This window comes from Typopeltis vanoorti, chromosome 17 (genome assembly GCF_054136105.1).
Source record: "Typopeltis vanoorti isolate ZY-2024b chromosome 17, IOZ_Tvanoo_1.0, whole genome shotgun sequence".
NCBI classification, from domain to species: domain Eukaryota; kingdom Metazoa; phylum Arthropoda; class Arachnida; order Uropygi; family Thelyphonidae; genus Typopeltis; species Typopeltis vanoorti.
The window spans coordinates 34551170-34571303 of record NC_143565.1 but is presented as its reverse complement, the minus strand read 5'-3'; the positions used below and the strand labels follow the sequence as shown (position 1 = coordinate 34571303).

At 37.2% G+C, this 20134-nt stretch overlaps 1 protein-coding gene across 1 annotated transcript in view; it reads right to left on the bottom strand.

Moving 5' to 3' along the window:
• LOC150097282 (adenylate cyclase type 10-like) overlaps window positions 1-20134 on the bottom strand; it is a 164569-nt gene that overhangs the window by 92073 nt on the left and 52362 nt on the right. Inside the window, exon 7 of the mRNA XM_090407635.1 lies at window positions 10855-10918. Coding sequence (XP_090263761.1) covers window positions 10855-10918 — 64 coding nt within the window. The remainder of the gene's footprint in view (window positions 1-10854; window positions 10919-20134) is intronic.

Below are 20134 nucleotides of genomic sequence, written 5' to 3'. Positions count from 1 at the left end.
TGAACTGCTCATTAAGTATCGCCAACACACCTTCTGCAAGAGCTGTCTTTATACCATTTTCTCCAATCAATACCATCCTTCCATAATCATTCTTTCTTTTGCTGGCTACGTATCGAAAGAACTCCTTACGATTCTTTTTGGCTTCATTAGCTAACTGCTGTTCATACTCACTTTAGCTATCCTCATCAATCAAGTTACCCACCTTGCTTGGTCTTTGTAATCCTCATGGAATTGGTTATTTCCACTTCTCTTATGCTGCCTCCATAATGCCCTTTTTCTCTGTATTACATGCTTAATCTCTTTATTCATCCATTTCACACCTGCCTTATTTAACATTCTCACCCTTGGAATACATTTAGACATTGCATCTACTAGATAGTTTTTGAAAAAATCTTCAGAATTTGTAATTTTTATTTGGTCATCAGCAAAAAAGGAGAGTGTTTAAGTTCACAGTAGGAGAAAGTTTAATACCTTGATGTCAATTTTGATTATATTTTATTATTATCTTGTTTAGATAAATATTAAAAAAAGAGTTTCTGAAAGGGGACATCTCTGTCAAACTCCCTGATTTATCTCTCTCGTACATGATAGTTCATAATTTAATCTTATTTGTTTTTGATTATTTTCATATATACTTATGATAGCTTTCCGAATATTATTTGGTATTTGTCTTTCTTGTATTATGTTAAATAAAATGTTTCTTATAACTTTGTCAAATGCTTTTTCAAAGTCAATAAATGTAATATGTGTTTCTAAATTGTATTCTCTTCTTTTCTCTATTATTAATTTTAGGCAAAAGGCTTGGACTATATATGATCGTCCTTTTCGAAATCCATTCTCTACTTCTAAAATAGTTTTCAGAATATTTTATTAGTGTATTTAAAATTCTGCTATATATTTTGCAACAGGAATTTAGAATACTTATACCTCTATAATTTTTAGGGTCATCTCTACTACCCTTTTTTAAAGATAGGGATCTCGATTACTTTTTTCCATTCTATTGGTGGGTTACTTGTTGAATAGATTTTTATTTAAAAATAACAGGAGTCTTTCTTTGAACCTTATTCCTGCATATTTATATAATTCTGAACCTATCTTATCTTCTCCTGGTGATTTTCCATTTCCTGTTTCTTTGAAGCTGATTTTTAATTCTTCTTTAGTTATTTCCTTTTCATTTTCATTAAATATTTACCAGTTATCTTTTTTTAAGATATTTACTGTCCATAATTCTGTAAAGAAATTTAGAAATTCTTCTAATTTCAATCAGGTGTTTAATTTTATAGTATCTGTACTTAAATGTTTCAAAATCTTATATACTTTGGGTATTACTTTATATAAATCATATTCTAAATTAGAAACAAATTTGTTCCATGATTCTCTATCTTTTTCTGACTTCTATTTTAGCTGTGCTTTTATTCTTTTATATTTTATTTCATCTTCTAATTTTTTACTGTGTAACCATTTATGATATGCTTCTTTTTTCATTCTGATTATTTCTTTGATTGTATCATCCCATATCTTCAGTTTTTTTTTTTTTTTCATCAATTGCCTTCAGATAAATGTAAACACAATCCACAATTTTGCTGAGAACAGCATGTTACACCTCATTTGACAAATCATGTAATATAAAAAAGCAGAATACTTTTGGAAATAATACTTCTGCAAACTTAAATACTGAGTTATAATAAATTTAGTTTAATCCTTTATCCAAGTATGAGCAAACAAAGTTTGTGCCTGAAAGTATCTTCAGGACTGGGGTAAGGTAGTACAACACCAGGCAACTCGTTGCAAAGGTGGAGCAAGTTAACATCACTCCTACCGCCGTATCTCCCATAATGCAAAACACATCTCCTTTCAGATATGTATAATGTTATGCATTAAGGGAAAGGGCCACTACACATACCGGTTTCAACCTTTATTGAGGTCTCGTCAGTGGGAGCCAGGCCCCTGAAGTGGAGATACCAGGCAGAAGCACCTTTTGGCAACTCCTATAGGTAGAGATGACCTTGCTAATGCTTCTGCCTGGTATCTCCACTTCAGGGACCTGGCTCCCACTGACGAGACCTCAATAAAGGTTGAAACTAGTCTGGGTAGTGGCCCTTCCCTTAATGCATAACATTATACATATCTGCAAGGAGATGTGTTTTGCATTATGGGAGATACTGAGATAGGAGTGATGTTAGCTTGCTCCACCTTTGCAATGAGCTGCCCGATGTTGCACCACCTTACCTCAGTCCAAGATACTTTCAGGCGCAAACTTTGTTTGCTCACACTTGGATAAAGGATTAAACTAAATTTATTATAGTCTAACCAAGTGAAAAAATAAACTTTCAACATCTTTCTCTAAATCCAGAGTAATTTAATAAAAAGGTGGCACATCTTTTGGCAACACCTATAGGTAGAGATGACCTTGCTAATGCTTCTTCCTGGTATCTCCACGACTGGGCCTGGCTCCCACTGAAGAGACCTCAACAAAGGTCGAAACTAGTCCTACCTACTCACTGATGAGACCCCAATGAGGGTGGAAACCGGTGAAGGGCGGATCTGGTTTTGAGAGGCTCCGCTTGGAGGTAGGTTTTTGCCTGTCTCTGAGTGGGGCCACCGCTGAGATTATGGCTCTGCTTGGTGGTGGGGGTGAGCCTGCCACTGGGTAGAGCCAATGCTGAGAAGTTCTTCTCGGTGATAGGGTGAGCCTGTCATTGAGTGGAACAACGCTGAGTTGGGCAATCTTTCGGGATTGTCTTATTTTCAGAGCCCGCTTCACCTATACAAAAGGTCAAAACTAGTCTGGGTAGTGGCCCTCCCCTTAATGTATAACATTATACATATCCGCAAGGAGATGTGTTTTGCATTATTGGAGATAATGAGATAGGAGTGATGTTAGCTTGTTCCACCTTTGCAATGAGTTGCACTACCTTATCCCAGTCCTGAAGATACTTTCAGGTGCAAACTTTGTTTGCTCACACTTGGATAAAGGATTAATCTAAATTTATTATAGTCTAACCAAGTGAAAAATAAACTTTTAAATACTGAGTTCTAAAACATTCTTCAGTGAAGTTGTGATAAATACATTATCTAACTTCAGCCACAAAACATATTGCTTTTTTTTTCTATGCTTTCTTTGTTTTAACAATCCAGAAATGTCTAGAGTATTATTAGAGTAAGACTTCATGGAGTCACAGACTCATCTAGGAGGTCCCTTTTGTCATACACACACAGCTCATCGTATCATGTCTTAAACACATTCAAATTCTCTGCAGACACCCACTCTCAGGCAATACATTCCAATCATTTGCAATTTTACATGCAAAAAACCTGCTTCTCACTCCCTTGCTCACACCCACCGCATACAGTTTCCAGACATGACTGACCTCTTGTTCTCCCCCAATATCCAACTATTTTATGAAAAACCTCCTCAACATTAATCCTATAACAATCCCTTAACAACTTGTACATCTCTATCATATCACCCCTCTTCCGCCTATCCACTAGATGCTATAAATTGCATCATCTCAACCTTCCTTCATATTCAACATTCCAGAGATCAGAAACTATTTTGGTCAAATGCCACTGGACCATCTCTCCAACATCTCATCCTTTTGAAAACGAGGTGACCAAATCTGTGTACAGTAGTTCATATGTGGCCTAATCAAAGTTTTATACAATGAATACTACTGTATTCATAGGAAGCCTAATCAGAGCCTTCTTAATTATACAAGTCTGTGTCCTCTGCATAAGCATAATTGCCAAAAATTATTTTGTTGTCCTCACAATTTTGGAAATGTGTCCTGTAAATTTCAGGTCCTTATCTACCATCACTCCAAGATATCTAATTTCTTCCACCTCCAATAATATATCCCCACCAAGAGTAAATTCGACATCCCATCTTTGTTTTCCAAATTTTAAAATCTTATAAATTTTAAATTCACAACATTGAACTGGCATTCCCCTTCAAGTGCACATTCACTCAATCTATTCAGGTCATCTTGTAAGGCCAGAACATCTGCACTAATTCCTCATAATTCATACCAAATTTGCATCATCTTCAGATAACTGAATATCCCCATTCCAATCTTCCCCAATATCATTAATATACAGATTAAACAACAATGGCCCTAAACACATCCTTGAGGCACACTACTAGTGACTTTCTTCTTATGGGTTATTTCTCCCCCATACACAATTTGTTGATACCTCTCAGACAGCCAATCTACCCAATGTACTAGTCTAATATCCAGTCTCATCCGTTCTAGTTTGACTATCAACTTATCATAACTTTAATCTCCAATCTTTCTCAACAAAATCACAAATATTGATTTCTCAATATCCAAGAAATTAGGGTTTTTTATATATTTTTTTTTAATTTTTCATTGCAGGTATTATTTACCTGCAAAATACAATTAATTTTGTCATCTTACCCTTCCAGATTGATTCAAAATGAGCTTGTTGAGATCTCTCCATTATCTTTCATATAAGTGAAATGGATGTCATTCATTTTCTATAATATTTTTATCCTCTATTAATTAGAACTGGCATTAGTAATTACTGTTATAATTATTATTACCACCAGATCTTTAAGGAGTGAGTTAAAAGACATTATGATGTAATTTTTTCATGTAGTACTATCATATCCTGTACACCCCTTGAGGGTACATGGCAGGAATTTGATGATGATGATGATGTTAAAAGACATTATGGAGGACTCTAAGACATATTGCTTGTCAAACAATACTTTAGACTTGTTTCCATATTTATCACACTCTGAGACAATGCATTGCACATTCACCAATCCCTCTCAAAGCAAAATCCAGCTTCTCACCCCCCCTTCTCCATCAGGGAATGACCACTTGTTCTGCCACTGTCTTCCTCTACTCGATTAAAATAACTCCTGCTTTAGTTCAGACAAGCATTTTGCAAAATTAATGTCTATATACAATATGATCAAGGCCTTATACAATCCCGTTCAATTGTATCATGGCATTATTGAACTGGTATATCCATTCATGACAGAACAGCCAGTCTATTCAATTTATTCTCTTGAAAGCTCCAACAACTATTTCATTCCAGCCCTGTTGACTGAGTGGTTAGCATATCCGATCTCCAGCCAAAAGGCTGCAGGTTCAAATCCTACCGTAGGCATTGATGTTTGTTTGTGAAAATACTAGTGGTTGTTGTTGGTGGTAGATGGCATTGGTGTAGATGATGTAGGTAGTTACGGTTGGTGGAGACAGAGAGTTGTAGAGTAGGCACCCTCCCTCGATGAGTCTTTGGACTCCATGGAGGTGTTAAGTAATAATAATAATAATAATTCCTCATAATATTTCCCAACTTTGTGTTATCTGCAAGCAACTTCTTATCCCATTTAATTCTCTGTCAACATCATTAACATCTATAATATCAATAATGGTTATTGTACAAGTTATATTCTAAAGCAAGCACTTATGTTAAAAGTGATGTTCTTTCTTCTTCCATTATACGAGGGGGGCGCTAGTGGGTCAAGCACTACGAACGTGTTTTGAAGAGCTCCTGATTCAGATAAGTTTTACTAGGAATAATTAAGTATATATGCGTAATTGTTTAAGTAAGAGCAGCTGTAAACGTTGTACGCTACCGATATTATTAGTGTGGGGTTTTTTTTCTTGCTTAAACTAAATACGAAAACGTTAATATTAGACCTAGTAACCTGCAGAGAAAAAAAAAAAAAAAAAATGGCGGCGGCATTGTCATTCCATGATTTTAATTTGGATTTCAGTCGGTTCGTTAAGTGTGAGGTTTGTTATATGTATTCCTTCGACTACATAAACGATTTGTGGATGTTTAGTGCGGATGGAAGAAGAGTGTGTGCGAAATGTGACCTGAACGAGGAATTGATGAATGCGAATATGAAGTTGATGACAGAAAGTGCTAGTACCGATTTTGTTGCGAGTGCACGTTTGAAAGAGAAGGGTGGCGAGAAAGACAGGCGAAAAAATGTTAAAAAATCAGGAAAAAAGAAAAAGAGCGATTTGACAACCGTAACGGATGTTAAAAGGGACGAAAGTGAGGCGGAAAGAAACGAAATTGAGAGGACGAATGAAAGTAGAAATGGCGTGGTGCAGAAATCACAACTAAAAAAAATCGAAAGAATGAATGATAGCGAAAAAAGAATGACTGATGGCGAAAGTTGGACGCATGTTGGAACGAAAGTACTGAACCAAAGAAAAATGAATGACAGTAAAAGTGAGAAGAATGATAGCGAAAGTTGGACGCATGTTAGTCCGAAAGTACGGAAACAAAGAAAGATATGTGAGAGTGAAAGTGAGAAGAATGATAGTGAAAGTTGGACGTATGTTGGACCGAAACTACTGAAACAAAGAAGGATGAATGAGAGGGAAAGTGGGAAGAGGGGGTCGAGAGTTAGAAAGTTAGAAAGATTTAATGATAGAGTGAATGTGTCGCGAGGTTCAGAAGGTGAATTGGATTGGATGAAGCAAGAAATGAAATGGATGCGGAATGAAATTAAGAGAATTCAGGTCAAAACTATTAAAATAAATCATGATGGCATGAAAGAGTTAACAAAAGATGAGCGAGTGGCGTTGTATGGCGACTCCATTATTAAAGGTGTGCTAGAGGATAAAATGCACAAGGTATGTTTTCCAGGCGGTAAAATAAGTAGAGTGATTGAGGCATTGAATATGAGGCGGGAACAAGCAAAAGAGTTAATTGTATTAATTGGTACGAATGATTTGAGAGAGAACAAAGAGCATGTCAAAATGAATGTCAGGAGACTGCTTGGAAAGATAAAGGAGAATAGTGTGACAGGAAGGGTGGTCAGTGTGTTGCCTAGGTATGATGGTGGTGAAATGAGGTGGAGAGCAAGGATTATGAATGATATTCTGGCTGAAATGTGTGAGGAGATGGGAGTACAGTTTGTTAATGTGTGGAATGAGTTTGAGGGACGAAGTGAGCTGTATGGGAGCGATGGACTGCATTTGAGTGGTTATGGTGTGAGACGCTTGGAGAGACTGCTGCTGGAAGGTAGAGAAGTGAATAGAAAGAATGAATCAGATCGAGAGGGGAGTGATGTGGAAAAGCAGGAGAGTAAGACAGGAGAGATTGAAGGAGTAGAAATGAATGTGGAAGTGAGTGGCATGAGTATAGAAAATGAGAGAATGGGTGTGCAAGAGGAGCAGGGAAACGGCGAGGCTCAGGGTGGACAGGGATACACAGCGTGAGAAAGGTGGATGCTCCAAGAGGAGTTGAGAGAATGTGTAGGCAGGAAAGTAATGGGATGATCAGGGATCAAAAGGAAACAGATGGAATTGCAAAGGGTTCTAAAATGAAGAAGCAGAAAGGGAAATGGCCCCAGTCCAGCATGGAGAGATCACATCGAGTGAGTGGTATCAGTGGAACTAGCTGTAGATCCAGAAATGAGTTGTTGTGTTTGTATACCAATGCTAGAAGTATAAGAAACAAGGGGGATGAAATGGTTGCACTAATTGCGTCTGTGCACCCAGAGATTGTCGGAATAAGTGAGACATGGTTAGATGAGGACGACATCCTGACAGGAATAGAGATGGAAAGGTATGATGTGTTTCGTGAGGATAGAAGGGGTAAAAAGGGAGGGGGAGTGCTATTGATGATAGAGAAAGAGTTATGTCCATACAAGGTAGAGATGCAAGAGGGAAATGGGGCCAGTGGTTTTGAGGCAGTATGGTGTGAGATAGAGGTGAATAGAATCAAATACTTGGTGGGATGTTGTTATAGACCTGGTAATGTGGATGGTGGTGATAGTGAAATGTATAGTCAAATAAGCCAAGCAAATAAGAAAAGGGTGATCATTATGGGTGATTTTAATTATGGCAATATAGACTGGAATGAAGAGATAGCAACTGGAAGTAAAGAAAATGAGTTTCTTGAGTTTTTGAGGGATAACTACCTCAGACAGTATGTAACAGAGGGCACAAGAGGATTAAGGGTCTTGGATTTGGTCATCTCATCGGAGGATGTAATTATCAATGAGGTATCAAATCATCCACCAATTGGTGAAAGTGACCATGAGGTGATTACTTGGGTGGTTGCCAGTAGTGCAAGGACCCCTGTGAAAAAAGGGTATATGTGGAACTACAAGGGGGGTGATTATGAAGAGCTCAGGAGACAGCTTGCAGGTGTAGCATGGAATGAGGAGTTAGCTGGAAAAGAGATCAATGCAGCTTGGGGGATTTTCAAAAAATATTTAGTGGATGCAATGTCTAAATGTATTCCAAGGGTGAGAATGTTAAATAAGGCAGGTGTGAGATGGATGAATAAAGAGATTAAGCATGCAATACAGAGAAAAAGGGCATTGTGGAGGCAGCATAAGAGAAGTGGAAGTAACCAATTTCATGAGGTCTACAAAGACCAGGCAAGGAGAGTGACTTGGTTGGTGAGAGTAGCTAAAGAGAGGTATGAACAGCAGTTAGCTAATGAAGCTAAAAAGAATCCTAGGGAGTCTTTCGATATGTAGCCAGCAAAAGAAAGAATGATTATGGAAGGATGACATTGATTGGAGGAAATGGTATAAAGACAGCTGTTGCAGAATGTGTGGTGGAGATACTTAATGAGCAGTTCATAAAGATCTTTCAATCTTGTGAATGTGACTTCATGGAGAGATTAAGAGCAGTTGATGATGGGGAGGAGAGACTGACTGTAAGTGAGCAAGAGATGTTTGGGGAGTTGAGTAAACTAGATGTAAATAAGGCTGTGGGACTTGATAATATATCACCGCATATCTGAAGGAATGTGCCAGAGAGTTGACACCTGCCTTGACATATTTTTTTAATACGAGTCTTGCACTTGGTCAAGTCCCTAAAGAGTGGAAGGAGGGCAAGATTGTGCCACTTCATAAAGGAGGTGATCGAACTCAAGCATCAAACTATAGGCCTATCTGTGTGTCAGGTGTTGTGGTTAAGTTGTTGGAGAAGCTTGTGAGAACTAGGATCCAGAGTTGGGTTGACAACAATGGTATAATCTTTGATGGACAGCATGGATTTGCTAAAGGGAGGTCGTGTTTTAGTAATCTACTTACTTATTACAATAAAGTGACTGCTTCCTTGGACAGAGGAGAAGGATACACAGTAATTTACTTGGATTTTGCAAAAGCTTTTGATAGAGTACCTCATGATAAGTTGACAGTCAAACTAGAGCAGATGGGGTTGGATATTAGATTAGTGCATTGGATTGGAAACTGGCTATCTGATAGGAATCAACAAGTTGTGTATGGGGGTGCAATATCCAGGAAAAGGAAAGTCACTAGTGGAGTGCCTCAGGGATCTGTTTTAGGGCCATTACTATTTAACTTGTATATCAATGATATTGGCGAAGATTTGGATGGAGATATTCAGTTGTTTGCAGATGATGCAAAGTTGGGACGAACCATAAAGAGTAGTGAAGATGTTGTGGCCTTGCAAGAAGACTTGAATAAATTGAGTGATTGGGCAAGCAAATGGGGATGTGAATTCAATGTTGCAAAATGTAAGGTTTTAAAATTTGGAAAACAAAGATGGGATGCAGAATTTATGCTTGGTGAGAATATATTGTTGGAAGTAGAGGAAATAAGAGATCTGGGCGTGATAGTGGATAAGGATATAAAATTTAGGGGACACATCGCCAAAATTGTGAAGATAACACAAAGACTTCTGGGAATGATGAGGAGGACACTGACGTGTAGAAGTAGGGAGATTCTTGTTCCATTGTATAAGACTTTGATTAGGCCACACATGGACTATTGTGCCCAGATTTGGTCACCTGGTTTTCAGAAGGATGAAGAGATGTTGGAAAGGGTCCAAAGGCGACTAACTAAGGTAGTTTCTGACCTCTGGAATGTCAAGTATGAGGAAAGATTGAAAAGATGTAATTTGCAGAGTCTAGTGGAGAGAAGGAAGAGGGGAGATATGATAGAGACCTACAAGTTGGTAAGGGGTTGTTATAGGATCAATGGTGGAGAAGTTCTACAGAGAATAGTGGGAGATCAGGGGAGATTCGGAGGTCATCCCTGGAAACTGTATAAAGAGGGTGTGAGTAGGGGAGCGAGAGGCAGGTTTTTTCCGTGCAGAGTTGTGAATGATTGGAATGCCTTGCCTGAGAGTGTGGTGTCTGCAAGGAGTTTCAATGTGTTTAAGACCCAGTGAGATAAAAGGACCTCCTAGATGAGTCTTTGACTCCATGAGGTCTTGTTTAATAATAATAATAATAATAATACTATATTTCTCCATATCTCAAGCATAAATTTCTAATATCTATTAGACAACCAATCTCACTCTTAAATATATTGAGACATAAACATTAGCTGATCATCATTCATACAAAATGTACTCCAAATTCACAACTTTTCTCCTTCTTTGTTCATTTATTCATTAATTCACCACTTCACTCACTCATGCTCTCTCTAATGAATTCTCTTGCTTTTCTGTTATATCATCCTAAAGAATACAATCTCTCTTCAGCTATTGTTTTTTTCTAGTGAAATTTCTGCCAACTTTTGGAATTGACCTGATTTCAGTTCTAATGCAAGATGTAATGCAGATATAATGAAAATAATGGTTCATATCTCTAGACAAAAAATAATAGTGAAAGAGTCATACAAAACATTTGATGATTCTAAAAAAGAAGAAACTACAGTTGCCTTAAGCACTAGACCACTCAGTCTTAAAAGTAAATCCAGTAATTAGAAAATAAAAAATGTACATCAGAGAATAACTGTTGTCACCATCTACAAATGAAATGAAAACATACATTAATTTAGTAAAATAATGGCATCACTGAAAAAAATTAATTGCTCATCATGCATTCCTTATTGATTTAAAAATATACATTGAAGAAGTATTTGTTACATACCTTCAAGATTCTCTGGAAGCTGCAACTCATTCAGATTAACATTTTCTGCAATTGTACAGACTTTCTAAAATACAGAATTATTATGAGTGAATAACTATTATCAGATTTGTGCAATAACACAATGCTGACTTATCAATAAAACACTAAAGTAACTATACTTAGAGTTATATATTAAAAAAAAAAAAAAAAAAAATTAACAGCCTATTTTCTACCCACTGCAGGGTGAAGGCCTCTCCCATTGCAGGAAGTTTTGGGTCTACTACTCCCATGATGACCCAGTCCATATTGGGAGAGGACAAAGAGTTATATATATATATATATATATATATATATATATATATATATATATTAAGAATGGTAAATGGCTCAGACATTTAGAGGTCGCAGTTGAAAAAATTGCAGCATAGGTTGCATGTATCTGAGAGATACATTCATTACTAGTATGTGCTAAAATGCAATAAAACTTAAAAACAAAACACTGCAAATATAATACGTGATGGTTTATTTATTTTCAGTTACAATCTACAAATTATTGAACAAAGAAAGAAACAAAAAACCCAACTAAACCAATACTATACTGACATTGGAGTTCGCAGTATCTCTCAGATACAATTTATCAGCAAATATCACTTTCACAATCGACTCTATCATTCTCATCTCTCGACTCTATCATTCTCATTCGGCTCAAGTAACATTCGCTGAATCTCTTCAACATCTGATGGATTATCGAATAGATATATTTTTCCAGCCATTTTCAATGGTAAATAAAAAAATAAAAAAGAACAACTAAACCAATACTATACTGACATCAGAATTCGCAGTATCTCTCAGATACAATTTACTATCAAATATCACACACCTTTACATAACATGTATTAAACCAAAAATGAGCACATAAACAACGTAGAATATCACTCATAACATATGCATGTGCAGCTAGTCATGACCTCCAAGCTACACACTGGATATGTGTCAGAATATTTATATTAAACAATTTGTTTGTATCTGTCAGATCAGCCGCGACCTCCGTAGGGTTAAGAAAGGGTATGTGAGGAACTTGAGAGCTGGTAATTGTGAGAAACTAAGGAGACTGCTTAAAACAGTACTGTGGCATAAGAAACTGCAAATGATGGATGTGGATAGTGCACGTGAAATGGAAAAGGTGTTTGAAGGCAGTAGTAGCAGCTCCGATGTCAGCAGGTTTCATACTTAAGAGTCAGAAGGATAAATCAAGTGGGAATTAAAAAAATAGATGAGTAGCATCATTAAGAAGGAGAAACAAAAAAAGTTTGTAGAGGGAATTTAAAGGGAATGGCAGTCAGTAAGCACATGAGCAGTACAAAAACCAGAAGGACAACCAGTATAGTAGTGAAGGCAAATAAGAGTGTAAGAGGAAATTAGCTGCGCAAGCCAAAGCTAATATAAAATAGTTACTTAGGTAAGTGGCAAATAAAAGGAAGAATGATTACTGTGGAATAACTTTAACAAATGTTGTTTAAAGAGATACTTATGCCATGAGAGGTTTCTTGAATTAACACGAAAAAACACAAGGGATAAGTAATACTATTTATTTAAGACCATATATTTCAGCCTAAATATTACAGGCCATCTTCAGGTGTGAATTTTTTTTTTTTATAGAGCTAATGAATTATTAATGTTTCCTCAATTATACCATTGTGTTGTTTTATGCATAACATCACATGGCTGTTCACATTCTATTTTGTAATTAACTGTTGTTGCCACTGAAGACTGCCTGTAATATTCAGGCTGAAATATATGGCCTTAAATACATAGTATTACTTATCCCTTGTGTTTTACAAATGCTGATGGTAAGAAGGTTATTTATATATTTATGCATATGGCATAAATAACAAAACATGCAGTACAATACACTGTCATTTTAAAAGCAGATAAAATTAAGAGTCATTTTAAAAACCAATAAAATTAAAAGGTTATATCCATATTAGTCAAATAGTTTGTAGCTTTGGGAGTAGCACTTAGAAAGTCTAATTTGTCTCCTGAATATGGTCTAAGATAACACTGGGTCACAATATGGCTGATGATTTGTCTTTGAGCTCCACAATCACAATGTGGGAACAATTGTTTACCCTGTTTAAAAATCATATCCACACATACAAAATGACCAGTTTGTATTCTATTAAGCTGAGTCCAGGATTTTTGTGGAAGGTTTGAGCAAGCATCAAAACTTTCTGGTAATTTGTTCAGAAAAAATTTTGTAATATCTGTCTGGCTCTCCCACTGTTCTTGCCACTTTTACTTCAAGTCGAAGTTAGATTGTAATAGTTGTTGGGCTAATTGTAATGGTGGATGTCTCGATCTCAATCGTTGTACACTCAAGTCTGGGAGATCTAAGTGTATTGGTATGGCTGTGTTCTACAGGATTTTCTTATACTCCTGTAAGAGAGCTTTAAACCTGCGCAGACTTGGTGGAACAATGTTAAGAACTGGGAGCCAGTGTGGGCGTTGATTTGATTGTGCCAGAAATCAGTATTTTTTGTATCATTGTATTATTTGTTGGAAATCAACAAGTTTAAAATGTATGCCATTTAGCCACACTGGTGAGCAATATTTGGCAACAGAGAAGACTAGTCCAAGAGCTGTAATCCATAGATTATCAGCTGTTGCTCCCCCTGTCGTGCCCATTAGTTTCTGTATTATGTTATTACGGGTTCTTAACTTAGCAGCTTATAAGCAACACCAACATTTATTAGGCGTTGCTTATAAGAGAGCATGCAATCCAAGGTCATGGCCAAGTGCTTTGGAAACTTATTGTGTCGTAGTAAGCATTCTTCAAAGCAATATGCAAAGTGGCATCTGCCATATGATTATTAAGGTGAAAGCTTGATACTTCTGTTTTGTTTCAATTGAGCCAGAACTTCCATTTTTTGTAATATTCACCTATTGTTTTCAGATCTTTTGGAAGTGCCTCTTCAGCTTGACTCAAGTTTTTGTGTTGAATGGCAATTGCGGAATCATCAGCATAACAGAACTTGCGTGAGATGGTGGTGGTGGGCAAGTCACATATGTATAGATTAAAGTAATGGTGCCAATACTGCCCCTTGTGGAAGACCATTATTAAGTTTTCATTCCCGGGACATTTTATTTCCTAATGTAACTTGAAAGAAACATTCCGTGAGCATAGAGGAAATTAAGTTCACAGTCTATTTACATGGAACAAAACTAAGAAATTATATATAACACCTTCATGCCATACTATGTCATAGGCTGCTGTAAGGTCAAGGAAAACAGCTGATGATTTTTCTTGCTTGTGGAATCCAGTTTCTATGAATGATGTTAAAGTGAGCACTTGATCACAGCAACCACATTTTTCTCTAAAACCAGCTTCTTCAATTGGGACATATTATTATTATTATTATTATTATGGGCAACTCCAGGGAGTCGAAAGACTTACTGAGGGAGGCCCTAACATCATATCTATCATACTTCGCCTTGAACTCATTCACAGTCATGGCACCCACAACATACTTTGGCAGCTTATTCCACTCATTCACCACTCGCCAAGTAAAAAACCTAGCTCTAACACCCTTGCTAACCACATTCTTGCCCAGCTTCCATGTATGGCCCCTAGTCCTCCCACCACCAATCATATTCTCAAAAATATCTTCTGGATTAATCTTATAGAAACATTCAGTAATTTGAATGTCTCAATCATATCAGCCCCATTCCGCCTATCAACAAATTTTTGCAACCCACAAATCTTCAGTCTGTTGTCATAAGGTTCATTTCATAGACCTGCCACCATCTTGGTCACTCGTCTCTGGATCCTCTCCACCTCCTCCCCATCAAGAAGAAACCCTGGGACCCATATCTGGACACAATAGTCTAGATGGGGTCTTATCAAGGCTCTATAAAGAGGTACAATAACTTGTTTGTCTCTGCTTGTCAAAGTATTTTTCAGCAACCAAGTGATTTGAGGAGTTGATTTAGCCACTTTTGCAATGTGCCCACTAAACTTCAACTCCCTATCCACCAACACTCCCAAATCCCGGACATCATTAATCTCCTGGAGCATGGTTCCACCAATGTGATATACTGCTGCTAATCTTTTCACCCCAAAATGCATAACCTTACACTTTGCCACATTAAATTGACATCCATTTTCCTTAGCCCAGTCCTCCAAACTATCCAAATCATCTCAAAATTTTGACATCCTGTGTGCTCACTATTGCTCTACCCAACTTTGCATCATCAGCAAACAAGTGAACACTTCCTCTCAGATCCTTTCCTATATCGTTAATGAACAAATTAAAAAGTAGTGGTCCAAGAACAGAACCCTGTGGCACCACTAGTCACAAACCATCTTTTGGACTCCACTCCAGAATAAACCACTCTCTGGTATCTCTCCATCAACCACCCTCCTATCCATCTCACTAACCCTATATATCCATCCCCATCTGCTCCAGTTTACAGATTAGAGTAACATGTAGTATCCTGCCAAAGGCCTTAGCAAGGTCCAGCAGTATCACTGTAAACCCATTACCCTTATCCAGTTCAGCTGTCACTGTGTTATAAAATGTGAGCAAGTTACTGAGGAACGATCTACCCTTCACAAAACCATGTTGTCCCCCATACAGAATCCCATTTTCATCTATCCAATCCCGTATTTTTCTCTTCACTAATTTCTCCAAGACCTTGACAATGATGCCTGATATGCTAATCGATCGGTAATTTACAACAGCAGTCTTGGAATCTTCTTTATGCAGTGGAACTATTTTCCCCTCTTTCCACCCCCTCAGACTAACCCAGACCCGAGACTCAAATTAAACAAAATGGTCAAGGGCACTGGCAGTTCTTTAGCCGCTTCACGTATGACACGAGCTGGTATACCATCCAATCCCACAGAAGTACTGACGTTGTGGTTTTGTAATAGTCTATTCACCTCCACTTCATTCACCACAATTCCTGTAATAATCTATTGGTTCATTCATTCCTGCAATGTCACTACCTGGACTCTTGCAAAGTGCTCACTCAGTAATTCAACTATATCAACTGATTCGGTTACCTCCCTACAATCGGCATTCTTTAAAATCATTCTGCCATATACATTATTTCTTTTGCAACATATCGAAAAAACTGTTTGGGATTCTCTTCAGCCTGCATGGCTAATGTTCTTTCATAATCCGTTTTTGCTTTTCTTACCACACTCGTTACCCATCTGGCCTGCGCTTTATACTGTTCATGTGCCTGCTGGTCATCTTTCTCCTTAAATTCCCTCCAAAGTTGTTTCTTTTTTTGCAGCTCAAGCTTTATGGTGTTTTTCATCCATTTAATCCCTACTTGATTTATTATTCGGACTCTAGGTATGCAGTCAGCCATTGCCTCATGCAAACACTTCTTAACTGCCTCCCATGCACTACCAACATCTAGCCTTTGCAGTTTTACATGCCATGGCACTGAACCAATCAAACTCCTAAGCTTGTCATACTTACCAGCCCGATAATTCTACATGTACCGTGTTTTAATTGTAAATTCCACACCTTTAGCCACCTCCCAAGTCAAGACCCTATTGATCACTCTCACCAATTGGTGACAACGTGATCATATTCATTACAGATGCAATTACTAGATCAAGCACTCTATGACCCCTAGTATTTTCCATTAGATGCTGTCCCAGATAGTTATCCCTTAATAACCGCATAAAATCCAATTTCTTCCTCCCATGTGTCCTCTCCTCCTTCTAATCAATGTTACCATAGTTGAAATCTCCCGTAATAATAACCCTCCTTCCACAATTTCTTCTATTTCCTTATGCATGCTATCTCCACCATCTATTCCATCACCTGGTCTATAGCAGCACCCAACTGTATATTTTGTTCTGCTAGTTTCAATCTCACACCAAATGGCCTCAAATGTGCTCTTTTCTCTATCCTGCAGTTCCACTTCTATTCTCCTTGGCTGTAGCCAAGGAGAATAGAAGTGGAACTGCAGGATAGAGAAAAGGTTATTGGAAATGCCAATAACCTGCGGCCTGGAAGTGCCAACCAAGGCCAAAAATTCTTCCTTCTTGTTCCTAATACTTCTGGCATTAGTATACATGAATTGCAGAAGCCCATTTGTCCCATCCCTATTTTTATGCCTTATACTAACTATCCCATTCTGATTTGTTGTCTTTTGTACTCACTCAGGCATATTACACACATTCATACACTCAACTGTCTCCCTAAAGTCTGTATATGTACTTCCCTCCCCCTTAATAACTCTAGTTTCTGATTTGTTGTCTTTTGTATTCGCTCAGGAATATTATGCACATTCATACACTCAACTATCTCCCTAAAGTCTGTATATGTACTCCCCTCCCTTAATAACTCTAGTTTCCCTAATTTTGCGCATCCACTTCCATTACATTCATTCAACACCTTTTCAAGTCTCCATCTCTGTATACCAAATCCATTCAAATGTAAACCATCCATCTGATATAAATCCTTTCGCCCATTGAACTCACTCCACACATCCACAAATTCCACACAACTCCTCCTGCATCTGCATAATTCACTCATAATGTCATTAGTGATTATTGCCCTCCTTCTATACTCTTCACTGTCATACCACGGAAACAGACTCACCATCCTAACTCTCTCAAGCAATTCCTTCAAATCCTCTCTCATAGCCATTTTGTCTCCTTTCAAATCATTTGTACCTGCTACTACTATCAATTCTTTCACCTGCTGCTTTTGCATTCTAATTGACTCGCTAACATCCTTAACGTTCGCACCAGATTGATACGATTTTGTTAAACTCTCAACTATCACATCTCTTACTAAGGAATCTCCATACAACACTCGCTCTTTCATTTTGTTTACACTCACAATCACAATCTTATTTTTCCTATCATACTTTTGCCGTTTATTAGTCGGTACGCTCGGTAAACATTTTTGCCAATGCTCCAACTGCCGATTTGCCCTGTGTATCGCTCTGCCTAACCATGCAATCTCACTCATTGCATCAGTCTCATCATTTTTATTTTCCGTTAACTCATTCATCCGTTCTGTATGTTTTCCTTCATTCTCACTTTCGACGCCACTCTCACAGCTATCTGGTACTACCTTGCAAATGTCACTCACATTCATACCTCGCATATCACTATTTTCTACATTCACACTTTCAATAACGATATCACCCTCACGACTTGAAACACCCTTCAAATCCTCACATTCCTTACACTTTCTGCACACATTCACTCCACAATCGTTGTTTAACCAGACTCCAACTGCTCTCCTCAATGCATACATTTCGCAAACAGTACACTGAATCAAATCCTTTAAATTAAAATTTTTAGACAAAGATGGCGACCTGGACGCCATCTTTGTATTTCTCTTGATGGGGGCCATGTGCACAAATAATCATATCTATCAATTTCCTAATTAAAATACTCAGAAAACACACAAAAATCACCCAGACATGCTAAGATACGAAAAGTAAATAATATTATGTAAGATTCAAGCAAATTTACCAATTATTACTCAAAATAATACTTATCTGTTCAGGAGCTTTCTACAAACACTACACATCATGTATCCCTCTTGTGGCCAACTCAGTTGCATGATTGGTATGGACGATCTGTTGTACAGAAGGTGTTCTAACATTTTACAGGTGCAACTCAATAAAGCAATAGCTCTATAACTTTTTGCCTCCTAGGGTGGTTTTCCAGGTTTAAGAATAGCAACTATTTTTGACTTCTTAAACTGGCTAGGTAGTTGGCCAGTCAATAATACATTGGAAAAGAATTCAGAAAGCCATTTTATAGTATTTGGCCCACTATTAATCAGAAATTCAGGATGGATACCATCGAAGCCTAGGGTCTTGTCTAGCATCCTGTCGACTGCGCCATTTTGTTGGATCCTACTTCGTGTCAATCCTTACTTTGGATCCGAAATGATTACTATTACGATGTTCTTAACCATTTGATAAGTTGTAAGTTGATTTCTAACACAAATATAGAGAAAATTGATATTTATAGAGTGCACCACTCTATATCTGGATTAGTTCAAGAATTGAAGATAAATCAACCGTCAACTATCTCTCCTTAATATATATACTGGCCGAGTATATTTAACTAACTTAATTCACCCGCTTTGGTTCGAATATTTTATGAATGGTGCAGTAAAAGAGATTCAGGCAAAATACAACTTTTCATTAACAAAAACAAACATTTAATTTTAAAATCATAAATTTTACACTTAACTTCAAATCAGTAATTCAGATATCACAATCACTTCAGCTTCTCCGATAAGTACAATCAAACTCTGACAAGATAAATCTGTTATCTCTATATCACAGTCTTTTCATAGTTCCTTAAGTTCCAAATACAATAAAAACTGCAGTAATACCTCATCATAAACAGACACTTTTAATTTTACGCTTCTTTTAATTCTCCGCGATAGTTACTGTTAACATCAGGGAATTCTAAGATGAAACTCACACACTTCTCTGAACAGAAATATTAAAGTTGGAATAATCTTACCGTTAATCTTCTTCTTTCATCAACATACACACAAACACTTTTTATAACTGTAAACACTTTTAACAATAAACAGCACTCATTAAAATAAATCTTCTAGCATTAACTGAATTAATTTACGGGCACAATACATATAATCAGATGTTCTTGTATGAAGCACTACTGATTACTCTTGAATTAGGGCAATACACAATAATTCTTTAACTTGGGGTTTTATATGTACAGATGCTCATTCCTCTGGCATTCAAATAATTCTTTAGGCACTATAATTCTAAACACCGCTATCATTAAACACAACCATGTTGCCTCTATTTATTCGCTAGTTACTTCTTACTATGCTTCACGTTTCAGTGTGTCCTTGAAAGGTCGGCCCTGAAAATAAATCTCAACTAAAATAGCGCTAGTCATTCAGTAGTCACTCAGCTATCTTCCATTGCTTTATTTGTTATTCAGAAACTTATTAGCTAACTGCTTCTCAACTTGTAGACTTTATTTAGTTGCTTGAGTGAATTGCCGACTCGCTATTATCGCACTGTGATTGCCGAATGCCCGATTCCAACCTAATGCCAATCCTTCTCTCTCTAATAAATCTCCAATGCTCTAATCTCCTAATGTTTTTTTTTTCCAGCGTTCCTCCTTTTTATATCCATTTTTCCCGCCTAAATTCTTCTCGAGATCTCTTTAACTCTCCAGTAAACTTTCAGCATTTTCAATAAACCTCCTTTTCACATTCTGTTCCAATTCTCGCGCTCGCTTACTTACATGCGTCTCCATGACAAC